The 19,851-nt window shown below is 42.1% G+C and overlaps 1 protein-coding gene across 1 annotated transcript in view; it reads left to right on the top strand.

The window, feature by feature from the left end:
- ABCC3 (ATP-binding cassette, sub-family C (CFTR/MRP), member 3) overlaps positions 1–18,445 on the top strand; it is a 35,344-nt gene extending 16,899 nt beyond the window's left edge. The window contains exons 12-30 of the mRNA XM_009879697.1: positions 716–862; positions 1,269–1,356; positions 2,355–2,421; positions 4,085–4,211; positions 4,556–4,732; positions 5,747–5,914; positions 6,651–6,834; positions 7,763–7,868; positions 8,566–8,719; positions 10,125–10,332; positions 10,907–11,217; positions 11,947–12,146; positions 12,252–12,378; positions 13,148–13,249; positions 14,273–14,419; positions 15,370–15,528; positions 15,926–16,092; positions 17,128–17,322; positions 18,006–18,445. Of these exons, the coding sequence (XP_009877999.1) occupies positions 716–862; positions 1,269–1,356; positions 2,355–2,421; positions 4,085–4,211; positions 4,556–4,732; positions 5,747–5,914; positions 6,651–6,834; positions 7,763–7,868; positions 8,566–8,719; positions 10,125–10,332; positions 10,907–11,217; positions 11,947–12,146; positions 12,252–12,378; positions 13,148–13,249; positions 14,273–14,419; positions 15,370–15,528; positions 15,926–16,092; positions 17,128–17,322; positions 18,006–18,114 (2,943 nt within the window). The 3' untranslated portion in view covers positions 18,115–18,445. The remainder of the gene's footprint in view (positions 1–715; positions 863–1,268; positions 1,357–2,354; positions 2,422–4,084; positions 4,212–4,555; positions 4,733–5,746; positions 5,915–6,650; positions 6,835–7,762; positions 7,869–8,565; positions 8,720–10,124; positions 10,333–10,906; positions 11,218–11,946; positions 12,147–12,251; positions 12,379–13,147; positions 13,250–14,272; positions 14,420–15,369; positions 15,529–15,925; positions 16,093–17,127; positions 17,323–18,005) is intronic.
- The last annotated feature ends 1,406 nt before the right edge of the window (positions 18,446–19,851 follow it).

Below are 19,851 nucleotides of genomic sequence, written 5' to 3' on the forward strand. Positions count from 1 at the left end.
CCTCTATTTTCCACTTCATTGCACTGTGATCCCTTTTGCAGAAAGGGTTTTGGGTTTGGTGAATAAAAACATTCAGATAAGTGCTTTGTCAAAAATACTCCTAGCCAACTGTTCTCCAGATGAAAAGCCCAACCCTGCAGAAATATTCTTAACGGCCTCAAGATCCTGCCTCTTTCATGTTTCCTTAAAGTTAATGCACTTCCTTAAATACACATTCCTGTTCCTGCTTGCCGTTAGTTTACTTGCATAGGATGATCCCTCCACAGTGGATGGTCCCTGTCATGCAGCGAACCAGGAAATAGCTTGGATTTTACCCCCTTTCCTATTGTTCAGTACGTCTTGTCTGCTTAGCCTGCAGTTTACAGTGGGAAAATTTGGTTGGGTGGAGTTAGAAATGCTGCCAAACCACAGCCAAATAACTGCTTCTCATTTTTTATTTACCCAAGTTCTGTAGTTCACCTCTCGACTCTCCTAGATCAACTAAACGTAGCCATTAGTAATCTGAAGGTTATTTTATTCCGCGTGCCCTTTTTTTGTATCAACTTGTTCATATAACTTGTCATTCTTAAAGCACGTTGAAAAGGTCAGAAACAGAGATTTTGCCCAATTTTATTGTTGATACTTTTATTTCAAAGATGCCTATCAGGCTTGTCTGCTTTTTAAAATGTCAAAATATTACATGTATCTTGCAGTAAACTCACTTTCTGGCTTTCAGGTAGCATTGACGACATTTGCTGTATATGTCTCAGTGGATGAGAAGAATATCCTGGATGCAGAGAAAGCTTTTGTCTCCCTCTCCTTGTTTAATATCTTAAAGTTTCCCCTCAATATGCTTCCACAAGTCATTAGCAACATTGCGCAGGTAAGGAGGATCTGGTGTGTCAGGTTTTTTTTGAACAACTTGAGAAAAGAGAACCCCAGGTGTCCCTCATTGCTGGAATGCAGAGATCCCTTGCACCTGCCTGTTAGCTGGTTTTCTTTCTAATATCCTTTCGCTACTGCTGCCCTGTATTGGAGAGCCTGCCATCTGAGTAAGCTCGTCTCTGTGAATTTTTGCTTTGCTCAGATGAACTCAGCTTGGTCTGAGAAATTTCACAGTTAAAAGCTTCAATTTCAGCATAAGACTGACTGCAGGAAAAGAGTGAGTCACTGTTCAGGAAGCCCATGGGGTGAAAGCTTAAGCCATTCTGCACGCTTTCTTGTTCAATAGTAAGAGCGTTAAGTCCCCATTAAAAGAATGATAAAATAATGCTGTGCTCTTTTCTTAGACAAGCGTTTCCCTAAAGAGAATTCAGCAGTTCCTGAGTCATGATGAACTTGATCCAAATTGTGTGGAAACAAAAGTGATTGCACCAGGTCAGTATTTTTCTAAACTATGCTAATGCAACAAACATCTTGTAGTTGTTTTGGACTGGTTGAGTTATGGAAAAAAAAAAAGATAATAGTAGTAATTTTTTTTTTTTTTTTTTTAAAAAGCTGCTGCTTTGAAAAGCGTGTGTTTGTTGTTCTGGCTATGTGGAAATTGCAGAAGTTTCTGGCTGTATTTTTGAGCTTTGAGCTGAGGTATTGGGCCCCAGTTTGCATTTGCAATGTATTGGATGCTAACAGCACTGAATAATGAAGCGTGTCCACTGACTGGCAACAGCAAGACCTGCTTAAACCTTTTGCAAGGCACAAAAGCTCAGGAACATTATAAACAGTTTTGATTTCTTCTGTTGGAAACAGTATCCCAAAATAAATGAGCAAACCAGGTGGTCTCAAAAAAACATGTTTTCTCATGTAAGGCACTTTGGTGATACGGTGGTTTGAAACTTCTCCTGTGTGTGGTGCCATAGGAGGAGGGATGGCTGTGTGGCTGTCATGTGATTGTTGTTACACACCGTCCCACCGGGAGGTAAAGAAAGCCTGCAGATCTGTAACTTGTTAGTGTGGCAAGCAAAAAGCTGCACAGAGGCAAATCTGATCTGATATGTCAAAGTCAACAGCAAGCAGTGGTCTCCCACTGACTTGAAAGTGGTTTCTTTAAGTTGTGCTAACAGTTGCACGGGGATTCTGAGCAGCAAACGTTGGGACTGGCCTCGCCGGGGCAGGGTGAAGCAGGACAGCTTTTCAGCTCCATAGGTCTGTAAATTCACAGTCTATAGCTTAAGCTGCAATCAGTTATTTTCACTCTGAACAAGCCTGTCTTGTGACCCACAGTCATGAGACTGTGCTTCCCATGCCAGTAGAAAAGGGAACTGCCGTGTACGTGAAACACCCATAAATAAAGATTCCTCTGTCTGCCAGTCTCTCGGCCGTACTATTCTGTGTGACACCTTTCCTGCATTCTCTATTGCTGTGTTTTTGTCATACAGGCAATGCCATCAGCGTAACAAATGCGACGTTCAGCTGGGGAAAGGAGCTTAAGCCATCTTTGAAAGAGTAAGATTTCTTTGTACGATTGCAATACAACATCTACCTGCTTCCTGGTTTCTGGCTCCTGGGAGGTCTCTTTGAAAGATGTGTGGTAATATCTGCAGGCTCACTTCTGGAAAAGGCTGTTTCCACACATCCCATATGTACATCTCTTCTGCCTTTAAAACATCAAGCTAATCCTCATGCCTCATGGTATTTAGGCGTTACAGAACAGCACTGTGAGGCTTTAACTCCACAGCGACTAACATAAAACAGTTACCCTGTAAAGGACAGAAAAGCTACGTACATTTCTTAAATAGACTTTTTTTTTTTTAACTGAAGTATTAGACAAATCAAATTGATCTGATGGATTGTGAAGACAGCTGAGATGTCTGGGTTTGGACTTGGGCATGCGAACTGTTCTTCCAAGGGTCTTGTGGCAGACTCATCCCCGTGGCTGTACATAGGCCATTTCCAGACTACGGGGGTGCATGTTTTGCTCGTTTGCCTATTTGAATGAATAAAACCAAAATTTGCCTGGAAGCATATACTTCCTTCTGTTATGCTTTGTTGTCGGATCAAAATCACAGAAACCCGATAAGTATTCTTAGAATTCTCACTCCAAGGAGCTCGTGCTGCTGTGCTGAGTGTATTACGTTAACGGGTTATACATGGATAACCTGCAAGCAAGAGGCTCGGAGTTCAAAGGAGCCAGTTTGGTTCAGGCAAACAAATCTGCAGCCGGATAGACTTCAGTGATCTGGAATTTATTTCATAAAGAACCGTGTATCTCCAGCTCAAACTGGTAGCCACCTGGGCCTAAAAATTACCTGGTGACTTCCTAAAGTAGCAATAAGGAAACTCAGCTAGAGGGAAAGAATAATAATAATAAAAAAAAGTACTGCTTTTGAGTTTTCCTGCTTTGAATGTTGTGGGTTTAAACGAACAAAAAAACTCTTGCTGTGTTCAAAACATCAACTACCTGCTTGGTGAGAATCCAGATAAGAATTGGAGCCCTAGTTCTGCATCAGCATCTGTGCAAACAGAAGATTGGCTTGGTTTCATTAGTGAAAGACGCTTTGATGGCAAAGAGACTGGGTCCATCAGTCGTTTCCCTATCAGCGCACTTTCAAAACCAGGACTTAAAGCAGTATCTTTAAGAACACAGTGGGGAAAACAGTAAAGAATTTTAATTGGGAAAGTGTTGTTTTTCTCATGTCATTGTGAACCCTATTTACTAGCACTGGAAATACGGTACTAAAGTGGTTTGAACATTTTTAGATGGGATGTTTTCACTCACTGCTTTGGTACAATTGCTCTTGGTTTTAAAATCAAAACCCAAAAAGACTTCTGGAAGTTTGTCTGCTTTCAAAACACTTGTTAACTCTGTTTGACTTGATGATGGACTCATATGACACAGCAAAGGGTCTTAGAAAGCTTGCTACCAATCATACTGATTTAACAACCAACAAGATAGATTAATGCTGGGTTTCCATTTACTCCCACAGTTCTGGTTACAGTTGATTGTACACAAGAAAGGGAGAAGACCAGTGACCAAGCTATGCTTACTATATCCAGTCAGGCTGAGGTCAGGCTGATTTGTCACTGTGTATTTCAGCCCTCCTTTAAAGACCCGTAATGTCTTTAGTAAACTAATGTTTAATTAATTTCCAGCCTGTTTCCTCCACAGTATAAATCTGTTGGTCCCCAGTGGTGCTTTGGTTGCCGTCGTTGGCCATGTTGGCTGTGGGAAATCTTCTCTGGTGTCTGCTCTCCTGGGTGAAATGGAAAAGCTGGAGGGAGAAGTGGCTGTGAAGGTTGGTATTGTTTACGATGCCATTTAATGACAGTAGGGAAATGTGCTGCTTATGCCTGCCATTGCTTGTAATGTACATCAGGCTGGAGAGGGAATTCTGTTTGCTCCTGTGTCAGCTTGTCTGCGTGTTTGGGCTTTGCTCACACCTGTTCTGTTGTGTTTCATATTGAAAGGACTTTCCTGATTCTATCAACTCTACATCAGCAATTAGCACACCTATATGTATAATGGGAATGTGTATCAAACAGGAGCTATGTCTATGTGCTGCAGATCTTAATCAGAGTTGTAAGCATGAATTGTTGCTTGTAACAAGTCAGAGGTTTCCTTTCTCCCTCCTTGTTCTAGGGTTCTGTTGCTTATGTGCCTCAACAAGCCTGGATCCAGAATGCCACACTGAAAGATAACATTTTGTTTGGCCAAGCTCCTAATGAACAAAAATACCAAAATGTCCTGGAGGCCTGTGCTTTAAAAACTGACCTGGAAGTGCTGCCAGGAGGAGATCAGACTGAGATAGGAGAGAAGGTAATTTTATTTTATTTCAAGTCAGACCTGCTTGGTGATTCCTGTTGTGTCTAGCTAAAGAGAAAATGCTGTAAAGTCAGCAGTTGATTTGGTTTGATCGTTTGTCGCGGATATGGAGCAATGCATTTCACTCGTACAGAGAAGCAGCAATACGGTTATTGATATAAAGCAGGGATTTAAAAAAGTTTGATGGTAAATGCGACAGTGTTTTAACAAGATTCGAGATGGCAAAGCACACGATTTGGTTGATCGTTACAATGGCATCCCTGCTACAATCAACACTGAAACGCGCGGGGCAGTTTTGTGGAAGGCAGTTGGACTTATACTTGTTCCTAACTTTAAGCGTGTGTTTGTACCATAATGCATAGTTGCACATCTAGTCCTGGAAGATCAGAGCATCCTCCATTTGTTGTCCAATTGTAAAGGTGCATCTGTCCAGAATACTTGAAGTCCTTCCCTTTCCTGTAGGGATAAAAAGGGAGGGAACATATGGTGTGCATCACATGAAGAAGTGATATGGTCATCCTTTAACACCTCATCTTAATGAGAAACTTTTACATCTGTGATCAACCAACAAAGATTTTTTTTTTTTTTTTTCCCATGGGCCACTAAATTTGAGATGGATATCATGAAGTGGGGTGGATGTATGGGTTTGTATGTAAGATGAGAGATGCGGAAGATGTTCCAGGTGCTGAGCCCTACTTTGAATGTTTGCATTTTACATCCTGGTTGATGGTCTTCCTTTTTATAGTTTTGCGTTTTAACAGCTCCTTTTAGGAGCTTATTAAGCAAGAGGCTTATTCCGTCTCCAGATTGCTGGGTGAGTGGAAGTTTGGCAGTGAACAAACAGATTTAGAGGCGTTCTGTTCCTGTCTCTGGTTCTGAGTGAGTTATTCTCTTCAGCATCTCATGTTTCATTTAGCATCCATGTGTTTGACTGGGTGAGAGCCATAAAGAGTCATAGCTGTTGTTGGAACCGAGTTGTGTGATATGTTTTGTTCTCCCTCCCTTCAGGGCATCAACCTCTCAGGCGGCCAGAGGCAGCGGGTGAGCCTCGCTCGTGCAGTGTACAGCAGCTCTGACATTTACCTGTTAGATGATCCTCTTTCTGCTGTGGACTCGCATGTCGCAAAGCACATCTTTGACAAAGTTATTGGTCCAGATGGGGTACTTAAAGGAAAAGTAAGCTGGCATTTAGAACCTCTTAAAAATGCACACAAACTCAGAAACACTGATGGGTAACAGGAAAGCTATTTCACTACCGAGGCTTGAGTGCTGATTCATTCCTGAATTTCTGTGTTTAATTGGCATGTGGACACCTTTTCCCCACAGCACAGACTCTGCAGTGAGCTGCTATTTAAGCATGCCCAGAAGCGATGTGATCTAGTCAGAATGTGTAGAGGAAGAAACCTGGTCTGTCTTTTAAAATCCCTGCTATGAGATCTCCAAAAAACAAGGCATTTGCAGAAACTTGTAAAGGTTGTCAGCTTAGTATTGCTTGTTGTTACTTGGAGGCAGTGTAGTGAGGAAGTTGTAACAGCTTACTGATTTTACAGTTACTGAAGTCTTCGGCAGTATGCAACCACAGTGCAATCTCTTTCCTTTCCCTTCTGCTCCTGTGATGATCTTCTCAGACTCTCAGAGCTCCAAAGAAAATCAGCACAAGGGAAAGTGGGAATTCAGTTGGTTTACTTCCTTCTGTGGTTATATCAATATGTGGTAGGAGCACAGTAAGTTCATGCACATATTGCTAAGCTCATTTGGTGAACAGGGCAGTGTGTTTACCCTGGTATTTCACCTTGACATAACAACTCGCTCCCTGTCCCAAAACTGTGGTAGTATTTGGCTTGCTGAGTAGTGTTAGTCCCCACAGTGACAGCTGAGAGATGTGGGTTTTTTTCTCCTTTTCCCTCTCCAGACCCGAATTCTGGTGACACATGGCATCAGCTTCCTGCCTCAGGTGGACCATATAGTTGTCCTGGTAGATGGCAAAATCTCTGAAATGGGATCTTACCAAGACCTTCTGAAACAAAACAAGGCCTTTGCAGAATTCCTGCGAAATTATGCGCTTGATGAAGACATTGAAGAGGATGAACCGACAAGTACAGTATTGCTTTTTCTTAAAACATATATTTTTCTGTCAACTAGATTACAGATATTTGCTTTGCATAAAGTGTCCCTTGCTTCATGACAGCCTGGCATTTGCCTTTCTGTGCTACCATGAAAATTACTGCCTATGGCCAGATCTGTGTTATTGATAAATGTTTTCACAAGTTTCTTTCAAAATTTCGTGTGGTTTGTCCTAGAAAAAAAGCAATTCTTGTGTTAGAAATTATTTTAAAGTTGGGAGGTTTTTTTTACCATTAGCAAGGTCAAGCCAGCAGGAAAATGGAGTAGCTGAGAATCAACTAGGCTTGCTATCAAAGGGACTACCCAGAGTCTGGTATTTTTTCCTCTGTTTATGTATTGTTGTTTTTTTTCATATAGCAAAGTTCAAATGACATTTTAGTCCTGGGTTACTTTTCAGTTTGGTTTGATTCTGATAAAATGATACAAGATTAAAGCGTTTTGGTAAACGTTTCCTCTGTGTGACAGTGTTCCCACGCTCTTTGATTGCAACACTGCTTCTCTCCAGACAGGCAAAAAGGAACGTGCATGACATTTTCTAGCGACAGCAGAGGCTTGCAGGAGTTCCTGACATGGCTCCCCCATCCCAAGATCATGCCTAGAGCATGCCCTATAAATGAATTCAGCTACAACCAACTATAACGCTATTGATTAACATTTCTGATGCACTAAAGGAATGTGATGTAAATGCATTTGGCAGCCAACCTGCCTCACAAGGTCTTTGCAATTTAGTTATGAAAAGTGATTCACAGAAGGGATGTAAGCAAAACTACGGAGGAGTTCATGCACTATGATTTTCCTGCTGTAGTATTGTTTTTCATGACTCTTGCTTTGTATAGCCACCTTTTTCTGTGCTTTCTGCTTTATTCAGCAGAAAATCTGAGATGTGATCTTGTCTTGCAGTGCTGGAGGAAGAAGAAGTCCTGCTAGCTGAAGACACCCTCAGCATCCACACCGATCTGGCAGATAACGAACCGGTGACAAACGAGGTCCGCAAACAGTTTCTTAGGTAAACATGAGGTCCTCCACTGTTTATAGTCTGTGTCTGGGGTGAAACACATCTGAAAGAGGTTGGTCATATACTGCCTCTCAGTCTGCGCTTTAGTTTCCTTAGGTTCTTCTTACACGTACATTGGCATAGTGTCCTTTTGAAAATAAATGTGAAGAAACATGCAAAGAAGATCAAACACCTATTCCTGCGATCCTTTTTTTTTTTTCATCTGAGCTGAACCAATTTCTCAGAGCAACTCTGGTTTGCAAGTAACACCACTGTATGTATTTACCCACACAACACTGAACTGCTACCAGTTGCATGATAAATAAACCCTTTGCGTTGTGCTTTTCCATTGGGAATCTGGGAAATCTTTAAAAATTTTCATAACCGTACCCATAGATGCTGTCCAGCTACTGGTTTTGTGAGAACAGAGAAGCTCAGGGGTTAGCTTTGAAATGTCTGTCTTGCGATGAAGCCTTCTAAACGCCTTTACCAAAAAGCCCATGCCCTGCAACAGCCGTTTTTAGGTACCATATTTCTGGCATCACTGAACATTCAGAGGGGTGGTACAAGCACCCATAGCTGTGAGTCAGGCTGGCATGGGAACTCAGCAGAGGATCTGGGAATAAGTCCAATCTGCTGCATCCCAGCCTTGCCTTAGCACTGCCACAATATGCCCTTTTTCTCCTAATGACTCTTTTGTTTTGACTAGGCAACTTAGTGTAATATCTTCTGAGGGAGGAGAATGTCCCAACAAAATGTCAACGAAACGAAGAGTCTGTGAAAAGAAGCCAGCAGAGCCTCCTCTGCCAAGAAAAAATCCTAACGAGAAACTTATTCAGGCTGAAACCACTGAAACGGGAACGGTATGGTTTGATTCCTCCCTCCCTTTTCCTACATTCAAATAAACATGAAAAAATCATATTTATTTTTACATTTGATCCGGTTCTGTTAAACGTGTTGTATAAATCACAACTGCAGCCTTTAGGCATTAATCTGATGGTCGCTGACCATTCAGATTTGGGATTTTGGCAGAGGTTTCTGCACCTGGCAAGGGCTATGTACTCAGGGAAAAAAGAAAAAAAGATTTAAAAAATCTCTTCCAGCTCCTGCCACAGTCACCTGATACCGCGTAGCACTGTGCTCCATCAGCCCTGTCTCTGCGTTGCGGAGCTTTCAGCACTGTTGGTTTTTAAACTCTTTGGCTGCTGTTGAGTCCAGCTGCGGCACTGGGTATTTGATGACCCGCAGCGACGGGTTATATGAGCCAGCTGCCGGCTGTGTGCCAGCGGATCTGTTCTGCCTAAATGATACCTGCCACCCCATCTTTGAGAGCGTTTTATGCTTATTGGTACAAAAGGGGCTCTGCTCTTCCCAAGCAGGGCTAGGGAGTGAAACGGGAACAGGGAAAAAGAGAAGAGAAGGAGAAAAAAAAAAGAGAAGGTGGCAATACAAAAGTAAAAGAAAGGGACAGAAAGGAGCATTGGATGGCATAGGAGCAGGGAGGTTTTGTTAAAGAAAGCCTCTTCCCTCCACTTCAGAAGGCTCAGTGTGTCCTGTTTAGTCTGATGTCCATGGCACAAACATGTAATTAACTGGTTTTTTGGATTATTTTAGCTTTCAAAGTGCCTAATCAACAACACTTGTTCTTTTAATTATTCCTTCTTATACTTTTTTAGAGACCGAGTTTTGTCTCTGTCTCTTTTTGCTTCTCTGCCTTTTTGCACTGCCTTAGAGAGAGCCTCTTTAATTTTTGCCACAAGCATCATCTGTTTATGTTCCTTTTGGGGTGCACTAGCATTTGGTACCTCATTTAAGCTGCTGTAAAGACACCTGAATGGAGGCATATTCAGCACTTTTCCTTAAATAGGCCATTTAAAGTAGTCCTGAGCTCAATACGCCTGCCAAGTTGCTTCTTTTGCCTGAAAAACTTGGCTCCTGTTCTTGTTACCCATCCTCTGCCGCTATTTCATCAGCCTCTTTTATTCCCCCCCACTCTGGTATAGTCTTAAAAACTAAAACCCCACAAAACTAATAAAATGCCTTTCCTCAAAATGGAGGAAAAGAGTATTTCAGAGACGTTTCTGACTTGTTTTGAAGGTCATCGCCCTGACGTAGAGCTCGGGCAGATGAACTGTTCCCTGCGGTGTGTTAGAGTTTGGGCAGTTTTGAACTTAGCAGTTCCTCTGACAAGGAATTTATTTCTCTTACTCTGTGTAAACTCCTGATTGTCTAAGTTGTACAAACCAGTGTTGGTGTGTGATTTTGCAGGTAAAGCTAACAGTGTTCTGGCAATATGTGAAGGCTGTCGGCCCTCTCATTTCTTTGGTGATATGTTTTCTATACTGCTGTCAAAATGCTGCTGCCATTGGGGCCAATGTGTGGCTCAGTGACTGGACCAACGAGCCGGTGATAAACGGGACTCAGCACAACACAGCCATGCGAATCGGAGTCTATGCTGCCTTGGGCCTCTTGCAAGGTGAGACCAGATAAAATCATGATGTCTCAATGTTTAGTAAAGAGTAATTAGGTGGGAAAGTCGCAGCACCAGTTGCTGGTGGCAAAAAATTGCCCCCCCAAATCCTGTCCTAAGCACAGGAAGTAATGTAACCTGGAGCTACAAAGTCTGAGCTCAGCCCAACGCTTTTAATTTTGTCATGAAGCCCTTGGGAAGGGGTGGAACAGGTGACATGGAAGCTTGAGAGAGGTAAGTTGGAGAGAAAATATGAAAACTTAGGTGCAGAAGAGCCCGAAGGGTTGGGGTGAAGTTGTGGCGTTAAGATTTTGTGGAGGCTTGCGGAAAGCAGAGAGAGGGTGGTTGTGCATCTGTCTGCTGCGGACAGCATGGTGAAATCCTACAGGATGTGTTCCTGTCCTTTAAGCAGCAGTGACCACAATGCCATAGTGCGACTGTGTGTGGTGAAAGAAGAGTGGGTAGGGAATATAGTGAAGGAAAAAAAGCTTCTCTCACGACAGAAACTGCTGAGTGTGAAAGAGCTGCGAGTTGGGAACATCATGTTCACTGGCTAACACGTCTCCTTTTCACCTCTTAGGCGTCATAGTACTCATCTCCTCCTTTACCCTGGCCATGGGAGGCATTAACGCAGCCCGGACGCTCCATGCTGCTCTGCTGGAGAACAAATTTCACACCCCGCAGTCCTTCTACGACACCACCCCAACCGGCCGAATCATTAACCGCTTTTCGAAGGACATCTACGTGATCGATGAAGTAATCCCGCCGACCATCTTGATGTTCCTCGGAACGTTCTTCACCTCTTTATCGACGATGATTGTAATTATAGCAAGTACTCCGCTCTTTGCTGTGGTTATAGTCCCACTTGCAATTCTGTACTTCTTTGTTCAGGTAACTGGAAAAATATCTGACTACCATTGCAATGACTTTTATTCCATTGTTTGTGTTTCTTTTTAGGAAAAACAACATGAATTTGGGGAAAATTGAAATATCTGAAGTAACTACATGTTTAGTAAACAAAACATTATTTACTTCTCTCAGAAAAAGAAATGTCCTGTGAGATGTTGTCATGAAATAAATAGGCATAACCTTTTTGTTCTTTCAAGTAATAACAAATAAGCCTACTGCTAGAGATAGAGCTGCAGTGCGCTTCAATATATTGAAGTGTGTATATATTTGACATATTGACAAGTTTTTAAGGCGGCGAGGAGTTAAAATATTGAAAATAGAAAGCATCAATTTTGTTGATTTCTGAGCAAAAATGAAGCTTATTTTATAGACCGTAAATAGAGACCTGATAATGGAGGTGCAAATTCATGTTTCATTTTCTTGGAAAATGAGGCTCCTACAAATGGATTAATTTTGTTAAGCTGTATCAACTAAATTTAAAGGGACATAGATAAATTCAACTTACAGTCTATAGAAATTGCAGTTACCCAATACTTTGTTGTGGAATGAAGTGAAGATAATTTTCTTGAAATTATTCTTAAGTGTAGAGATTATCTTGGAGGGTTGAAGGGTATCAGTAGCAATCTCCTCTAAATCCTTAACCTAAAAAATTCTATTAGTTAAAAGAGAAAGTATTTTATGTGCCCTTCAATTTTCTCCAAAAAATGGCAGCGATTCTACGTAGCTACCTCCCGCCAGCTGAAGCGTCTGGAGTCTGTGAGCAGATCTCCCATTTACTCACACTTCTCGGAAACGGTCTCAGGGGCCAGTGTCATCAGAGCCTACAGAAGAGTGAAGTCCTTCGTAGACATCAGTGATCTGAAGATGGATGAAAATCAGAAGAGTTACTATCCTGGCATAGTGTCAAACAGGTAAAAAAGGCATCTAACTTCTGGTTTCCACTTAGATAATCCTGTGTTTGCATAACTGGTCCAAGCAACCGTTTACCACTCTGCTTATGTCTGCCTTTTTACCAGGTGGCTCGGCGTTCGAGTTGAGTTTGTGGGGAACTGTATTGTCCTTTTTGCTGCCCTTTTTGCTGTGATTGGTAAAAACAGCCTGAATGCTGGCTTGGTAGGACTTTCAGTATCTTACGCGTTACAGGTGTGTATTATAGCTTTCTTTTCATTGATGGGTTTGCATTGTTGTAGATGGTATTGGATATATTAGCAATAATTTTAAGTGCTTATTAAAGCTGAAGTTAAAAAGGAAATAATAAAAATGGGTTGTGGGACATCTGGAAACAGTAGAGACTTATACTGAATGCTGGCAGACCATCAGCAAGCTCACATGCGGTAGGACTTCAGAGCACTTCGGGAGCATCGAGGTTGTGCTGCATCCCAGTATCCCCAGAGGCAGCATGCAGGAAGTTCAGGAAGTGTCAGGTGCACCCACCAAGAGCAGGTCAGTTGAGCAGCATGGGCTTAACGTCCTGCATCATGCTTGCTACTTAGCGCATCAGTGCGTCGAGGTAATCACAGTGGCATTCATAAATAGGCAAGATAAACTGCAGTCACCCAAGCTGTGGACGGTTCGGCAGATTTAGTGGCCTCACTGTTGCCAGAAGCTTTTTGGATACCATGAGTGTGCAGGGTTGCTGTTAGCAGTTTTCCAGTGAGGCCAATGACTAGGGGAATGACTTCCAACAACTTTTTTGAGAGGGCCATTTATTAAATCACCATGGGAGGCATATGCTTCACATGATCACCTGATTATCTGTAGACTTCTTCTCCCGGTAACTGTCAATGCAAAGGTAATTATATGTAATATTAATGTGAAGCCATGTCTTAATAGCAGTGTCTGGCTTTGTTGTTGTTATTATTAAATCTGTTGTTCCTCTGTGGGTGATGTTTTGTTCCTTGTCTTCTCCAAGGTGACCTTGTCTCTGAATTGGATGGTCCGAATGACTTCTGAACTTGAAACTAACATTGTGGCTGTTGAAAGAATAAAAGAGTATTCAGAAACTGAAACAGAGGTCAGCTACCAAGCATCAAGCATGCTCACCAACAAGCGTGGCGAAATTTTAATGCACACATTTACATGGTCTTTCTTTAGACTCTTGAGAGACAGTTCCTGCTCTGAGAGCGTTATCATTTAACCTGAACAAATGTCACGCTCTGAACTGTAATTTATGCTATCACAGCTCCAAATTATTACTGCCGTCATGCAGCCTGTGCTTAGCATCTCATTTTCTGCTACTGTGAGTGGCTATAGCACAAGAGAGATGAGTGTCACCATCAGAATATTGCTCCCATTGGGTTTGAAGTGTTGATGCATAGTCGTACCTGCATGGATGGTGCTGTAATCCTGCTAGGAAGCACAGCCACAGTACAATTATCAGGCAATGCACATGTTTTCAGTAGTATTTCTATTTAATCAGCTTAATCAGTCCTCGTCTCCCATGAGAGAAGAGCATCTCTAGGAACACTGTATGGCCTAATCCAGGAAGATCATCCAATCATCCAGCTTTGTGGCCAAAGACTTTTAAAGGTGGCAGATGGAGCTATGCTGGGAGGTCTGCTGCTCTGTGGACACACCGGGTTTTGTTAGCGCTGTGTACGTGATGGGAGACTAAGAATTAGGAAATGGAGGATCTGAGGAGAGCTGCAGTGTACAGTTCTGGAGATCAAGTATTTAATCTGGAAGCTAAAAGGAAGCTAGACAAGATGCATGATCCATATTACAAGCTGGAGCTTGAGCTGGCATGAAACAGGCAGTGTTTTATTAAAGTTAATGGAAAAAATGTAAACTTCTATCCATTGAGGATTTGGCCCTATGTGCTCAGACTTATTTTCCTGTAAACTTCACAACAAAGACAAAAATGGGTGGATACTTAAGAATCCATGTTTTTTCCTCATTGTTATAAATTTATTTGATAATGGAGATTTGATTTATCAGATATGTTTCTAGTAATCCACAAATGTTAATGTTTGTATCTGAGTTTGAATTATTTTTTCTTAAACCTATATGAGGCATTTCTGACTTCTGTTTTCCTTAGGCTCCCTGGATCATTGAGGGCAAGAGTCCCCCAGAAGACTGGCCATCCAAGGGAGAGCTGGAGTTTGTGAATTATTCAGTGAGGTACAGGAAGGGCCTGGATCTAGTGCTGAAGGGTCTAAACCTCCACGTGCACGGTGGAGAAAAGGTGAGTTACCACCTGCATGTCTCTGCTAGAACTTTGCTTTGGGCCTCCAGTGAAAACCACAGGAGCAAAGGACAGGGTCTACAAGCACGCTTGCCCCAGCGATGGACACCTCCTCAAGCTGGCATTGCGGGAGCCAGCAGTGACAACCATGCTGTCGGTGTGCCAGCAGCCTCCAGGCTGGAGGCAGTAGGACCACTTGCATGGGACTTTCTGGACTTCCCAAGTTAGGCTGGCAGCAGACTACCGTACACCACGTAGGAGGCGCCATCGCAAGTGACAAAAATTCAGTGACAAGAACACTTTTCTGAAGCAGTGCAGACGGAAGAAGGAATTCCAGCTTTTTCTGCTGTCTGCCTTTCCCTGTGAAATTTTTGGCGTGGAAGGAAATTACATTCTTTGCTTCCTTAATCGGGAAATTGTCTTTGTTCTGGGACACTCGTTTCTTCATGCTTCAGTAGAAAGTTCTGGGTTTTGCATGCTGGTGACAGAACAATTAGCATGGGGAAGTCCTCCACGTAACAGGCTGTTATTAGAAGAGAATTATTCTAATAATAAGCTGACAGGATGACAGCCACCTTCTGGAATGGAGATACATGTGCTTACTGTGAAGTCCGAATTGCCCTCTGAAAAGCCTTTATTTCTTGTCCTTGAGTGATTGGACTCCTCACATGGGTACTTCAGCTAATCATCCAAAGTTATGTAGGATGGCTCTTGGCCCAGGTACATATTTATATGCAAAATCATTCAAATTACAGGAATGGCAATGTATACATTACAATGTATGACATGGGTTTCTAGGGAAGGATGGTTATGTTCTTTCTGAGATTCAGATCTTGTGTCAAACCTCTTAGAGGAATCTTGGAGGTTTGTTTGGTTTTGGTTTTCTCTTTGCTGAGTTTTGTTTTGATTTTAACTATCTGCTTTGTTGTTAAACCTGCAATTTCTTGTAGATTGGAATTGTTGGCAGAACCGGAGCAGGGAAGTCCTCCATGACGCTCTGTCTCTTTAGGATCCTGGAAGCTGTAAAAGGGGAAATTAAAATCGATGGTGTGAAAATTTCAGAGATTGGTCTCCATGACCTTCGATCAAGGCTAACAATTATTCCTCAGGTACTGTTTCTTTGTATCACAGTAAAGGAAGAATCTCTAACAGCTGAGCAAACCATAAATAATGGTTTTGTCGGCAGAGGAAAATGCTTTGTTACACTCAGAAAATTGTTTCAGAAAAACAAACTATTTACACTTTAAGTGGTCCTGTCCTGCCACCTTATACACCCATGCTGGGTGATAAAACAGGATTTAGGAGAAACCATCTTTACAGTTGGAACTTCCGTTTTAAGTGTGTATAACATAATGTATTTTCAGAATGGATGGGATTGGGAGGTGCCCTACCTGTGATGCAATGGAGACTTCAGAGTCTCATACTATCTCATACTCATCATACTCATACTATCTGTACTGAAAACAGCTAAAGCACTTGTCTAATGGAAGTTGGTTTTATATCCAGGATCCTGTTCTCTTTTCTGGAACACTGAGGATGAACCTGGATCCATTTAATAAGTATTCAGATGAAGAAATATGGAAAGCTCTTGAACTGTCTCATTTGAAGAGGTTTGTCAGCAGTCAGCCATCCATGTTGGACTATGAATGCTCGGAAGGTGGAGAAAATCTTAGGTAAGAAACGCTTGGACTAGAAACTTACACCCAGCTTTCATTCTGCCCTAAGAGCGAGTATCGCTTGAGCACAGGTTTACACTGTAGTCGGCTGAGTCTGAAATGATTTAGCCATCTATTCCTGTTTCAAGAAAACCACTAAGGCTCAAACATTTGCCTACTGTTCTGCCTCTGCCATGAATGATCTGACTCTGCTGCAGGGAGGGATTTCTCCCAAACCAAAATCCTGTCTTACCAGCAAAGAAAGAAATCTCAGGGTGACCGGGTATTAGGAATAGGCAGTCCTTTAAACATGGTTTGGTAGGAAGGGAACTGCCACAATAACATATATAACTGCTGTGCTGAATAAGAGTCCTCTGCCTAAACTGACACTTTAGCAATGTTTGTTTTCCGTTATTATTTGGAAGACCCATAAGACATAAATGGGGATAATAAAATGCCATGCCTTGATACACTGGGTTGGCTTCTGAGACGGTGGTGTAACCAGATGATGTATGTGATGAATGTTCAGCTTCTTCCTCATCCCGCAGAGACACTCAGACAGGCTCTGTCTGGGGCGCATTTGTAGCAGCGAAGGAAGTGTGGGCTGCCCTGATAGTAATTTTTTTTTTTTCATGGTAGAAAGGACTTACAGCCTCAGAACACTTTTTTCTTTTTTTTTCCTCTTTTTTTTTTTTTTGTTTAAATTTCCATTTGCTCAGTGTTGTTACAACTGTGTGCATTTCTGACAACTGGGGCAGCAGCATTGTAATCATGTTTCCCTGGCTTTTGTCAGTGGTAGAAAGGGGGCATTTGGTGGCTCCATCAGTACTGGGCCAGGCAGTAAGCGAAGACATACTCTAAAACTACCTGAGTAATGCTGCCGTGGGTACGGGTTAGCCCTAGGGCTGGCAGAGCAGGCTGTTTGCTAAACACTATTTCTTTTGTTCGGTAACTGTACCTGATGAGTAATCCGCTGTAGCACCAGTGCTCCTGAGCAGTGGAGGGCTACGGGCAGTAGAGCCTCATTTGTGAAAGTTCTGTCTGTGTTCGCAGCGTTGGCCAAAGACAACTCGTCTGTCTGGCGAGGGCACTACTTCGCAAGACAAGAATCTTGATCCTCGACGAAGCCACGGCAGCGATCGATCTGGAGACAGATGATCTTATCCAGATGACAATTAGGACCCAGTTTGAAGACTGCACAGTGCTGACGATAGCGCACAGGCTGAACACAATTATGGATTACACAAGGTAAAAAGTCTCTTAATGGTGCGTGGCGGGGGGTGCTCACTGGTTTACTGGGTGTGTGAAGAGCACTTACAAGGGTCTGGTTTGTCTCTAGACAGCCACACTGGTGCTCTTGTCAGGTAGTATGTAAGCAATGATGTTTACACCATATAATCCTAGAATATCCGGACCCGACTGCGCTTCTGTTGGCATAAGAAACGGGTTCTATAGCCACTAACCAGAGCTGCACAAGAGATACTACCCCGTTGCATTAATGGCCCTGTCCACAGCCTTATGGATCCTTTTTTAAACAGCAGCTGCTGTAACTTTTTCGCTAACATCATGTCATATTAATTACTTTAAAATACATTACTATACTTCATGACCTTTTACCTCCTTGGCTTTCGGGTACTATATTTTCAATTCCAGAACTACCAGTATGACACGTGGCCTTTTTTTGATGTTGGGGTTTTTTTCCCCGTTATTACCCCTGGAGATAGTGACTGTCCTGTACCTTTTTAAATCAAACAGCAGCTTAGGAGGAATATTTATCATCTGTTGTGTTTCAACGTGTGCAAATAATTGAGCAAAACAAAGGCAGGGCAAAGATTAGATCAGTTTGCTTTGTGATAAAAAGGGATGTCACATTTCTTGCGAGGAATTCTCTGACGTATCTTCCCTCCCCCCACACCTTTTGTTTTGCACAGGGTTCTTGTTCTAGACAACGGAACCATAGCTGAATTCGATACACCTGCAAGCCTTATAGCATCAAAGGGTATTTTCTACAGTATGGCCAAAGATGCTGGACTAGCATGACGAGAAGACCCCTTGGGGTTTTGGTTTATTTGTTGGGTTTTTTTTTTTTTTAATATTACTGACTTGCCACAAAAGTGAATTGTGAATGTACTGTAATTTACAAAACTGTTTTTGTAGTAGACTGAACTTGTGATATGTGAACAAAGTATTTTACAAGGACCAGAAAGTGAATTTTATATTTTTAAATATTTTCTATATACATAAAGTATTTTATTACATGCTGCTTTTTTTTTCCCCCCCCAAAAAATGCCAAACATTCTGCCAAGCAAATGTATGTATCGCAGGGCAATATGTACTGTATTCAGGTTTATAATTAGTAAATTATATTAATGGTACAACATACACCTGTTTTGTGTGTTTTCTGCATAAGGATTCATGGGTTTTGAAGTGGAAAGACAGGCCCAGTTAAGCAGTGACTCAGCTAAAAAATAGCAAAATAACGTGTAATCTCTGAGGGGTTCCAACCTGTTCCTTTCCATATTTTCCCCAGAACAGGACAAGGGAGTTGCTGCCACCTTTGGTATCCCTGCCCGGGGATAATTTATAAAATTCCTCTTCAGCCTAAGAATTACGAGTAACGTGTGTTTAAAACTAAACTTACAGATGGCTTAATATAAATCATTAACTACACAATTTCTATCAATTTAGTAGACTCCGCATAAGCCTGCAGGGACACGGCTGGCACAGAAGTATTATAATTTTGCCGTATCTCTCTTAGGTATGAAATCACTATGAATAAGTCTCCGCTTAAGCTGAACATGCATGTTCGCCAGATGTGTATATAATTTATCTCATTCAACACTTAATCACCTGAAATAATATGTGATTCATTTCGCAGAAATAAGTATCTACCTTATTATTGATAACCCGGCCTCCTCAGATAAAGGGATTACTGTGTTTAAACAACATTTGCTGCTCGAATCCGATAGAACGTCTTTTGCTGTAGTTGTTCGCTGCCTCCACCAAGCACTCTAGAAACCCAACCGGCAAGAAAAAGTTCCTATGTTTTTCCATAAGTAAAGTTCAGAAAAACTTTGAGAAGACAAAAATAATCATTTATTAATTCTTACAAATGATACTTCTTAAATAGAAACAAGAATCTGCAGCCAAGCATTCGTTTGACATTAACATTTCGTACAGCAGAGCGCAAAGTAATGAATTATTTATCATACACAGTAATGTAATGATTATACGCTGATCAGATTGTTAGCAGTGTTAATAGTATCTTCTGTGTATAAACTGCATAAGGTATAAAAATATTCCTCGGAATGCATAGATAGCCATCAGCATCTCTGCAAGATAATCGGGGTAACAACGAAGGCATCAACCCAACAGCTGAGCTCTTCTCTGGTAGGTCTGACTGGGTCATCGTGGCCTTTAGACAGCCGCTGCCTAAACCCTGTCTGCTCTGTGTGCCAGGCAGAGCGCCACGGGCAGCGTGATACGAGGAACAACCATTTTATTATTCCATCATACAGGAGTTAATATGCCGCCAGCAATTTGGTATAAAAAACAGATATTGCCAATGACTCAGACCTCCGACACGTTTCAGAAGAGGGTATTTTGTTGTGACAAAAGTGTTCTACTCTTAGCCTTAGGAGACTGAGCTTCTGTCTAGTAAATTGGCACACAGGAAATTTGGGTGTTTGCATGGAGCTGCGCTTCCAGGTGAGCACTGGACATCCGACTACAAGGCAGACTGGGAGAGGGCTCCCTCTTGTGTGCTCAGGCACTCCT

Source organism: Charadrius vociferus, unplaced genomic scaffold (genome assembly GCF_000708025.1).
Source record: "Charadrius vociferus isolate BGI_N301 unplaced genomic scaffold, ASM70802v2 scaffold260, whole genome shotgun sequence".
Taxonomy (NCBI): domain Eukaryota; kingdom Metazoa; phylum Chordata; class Aves; order Charadriiformes; family Charadriidae; genus Charadrius; species Charadrius vociferus.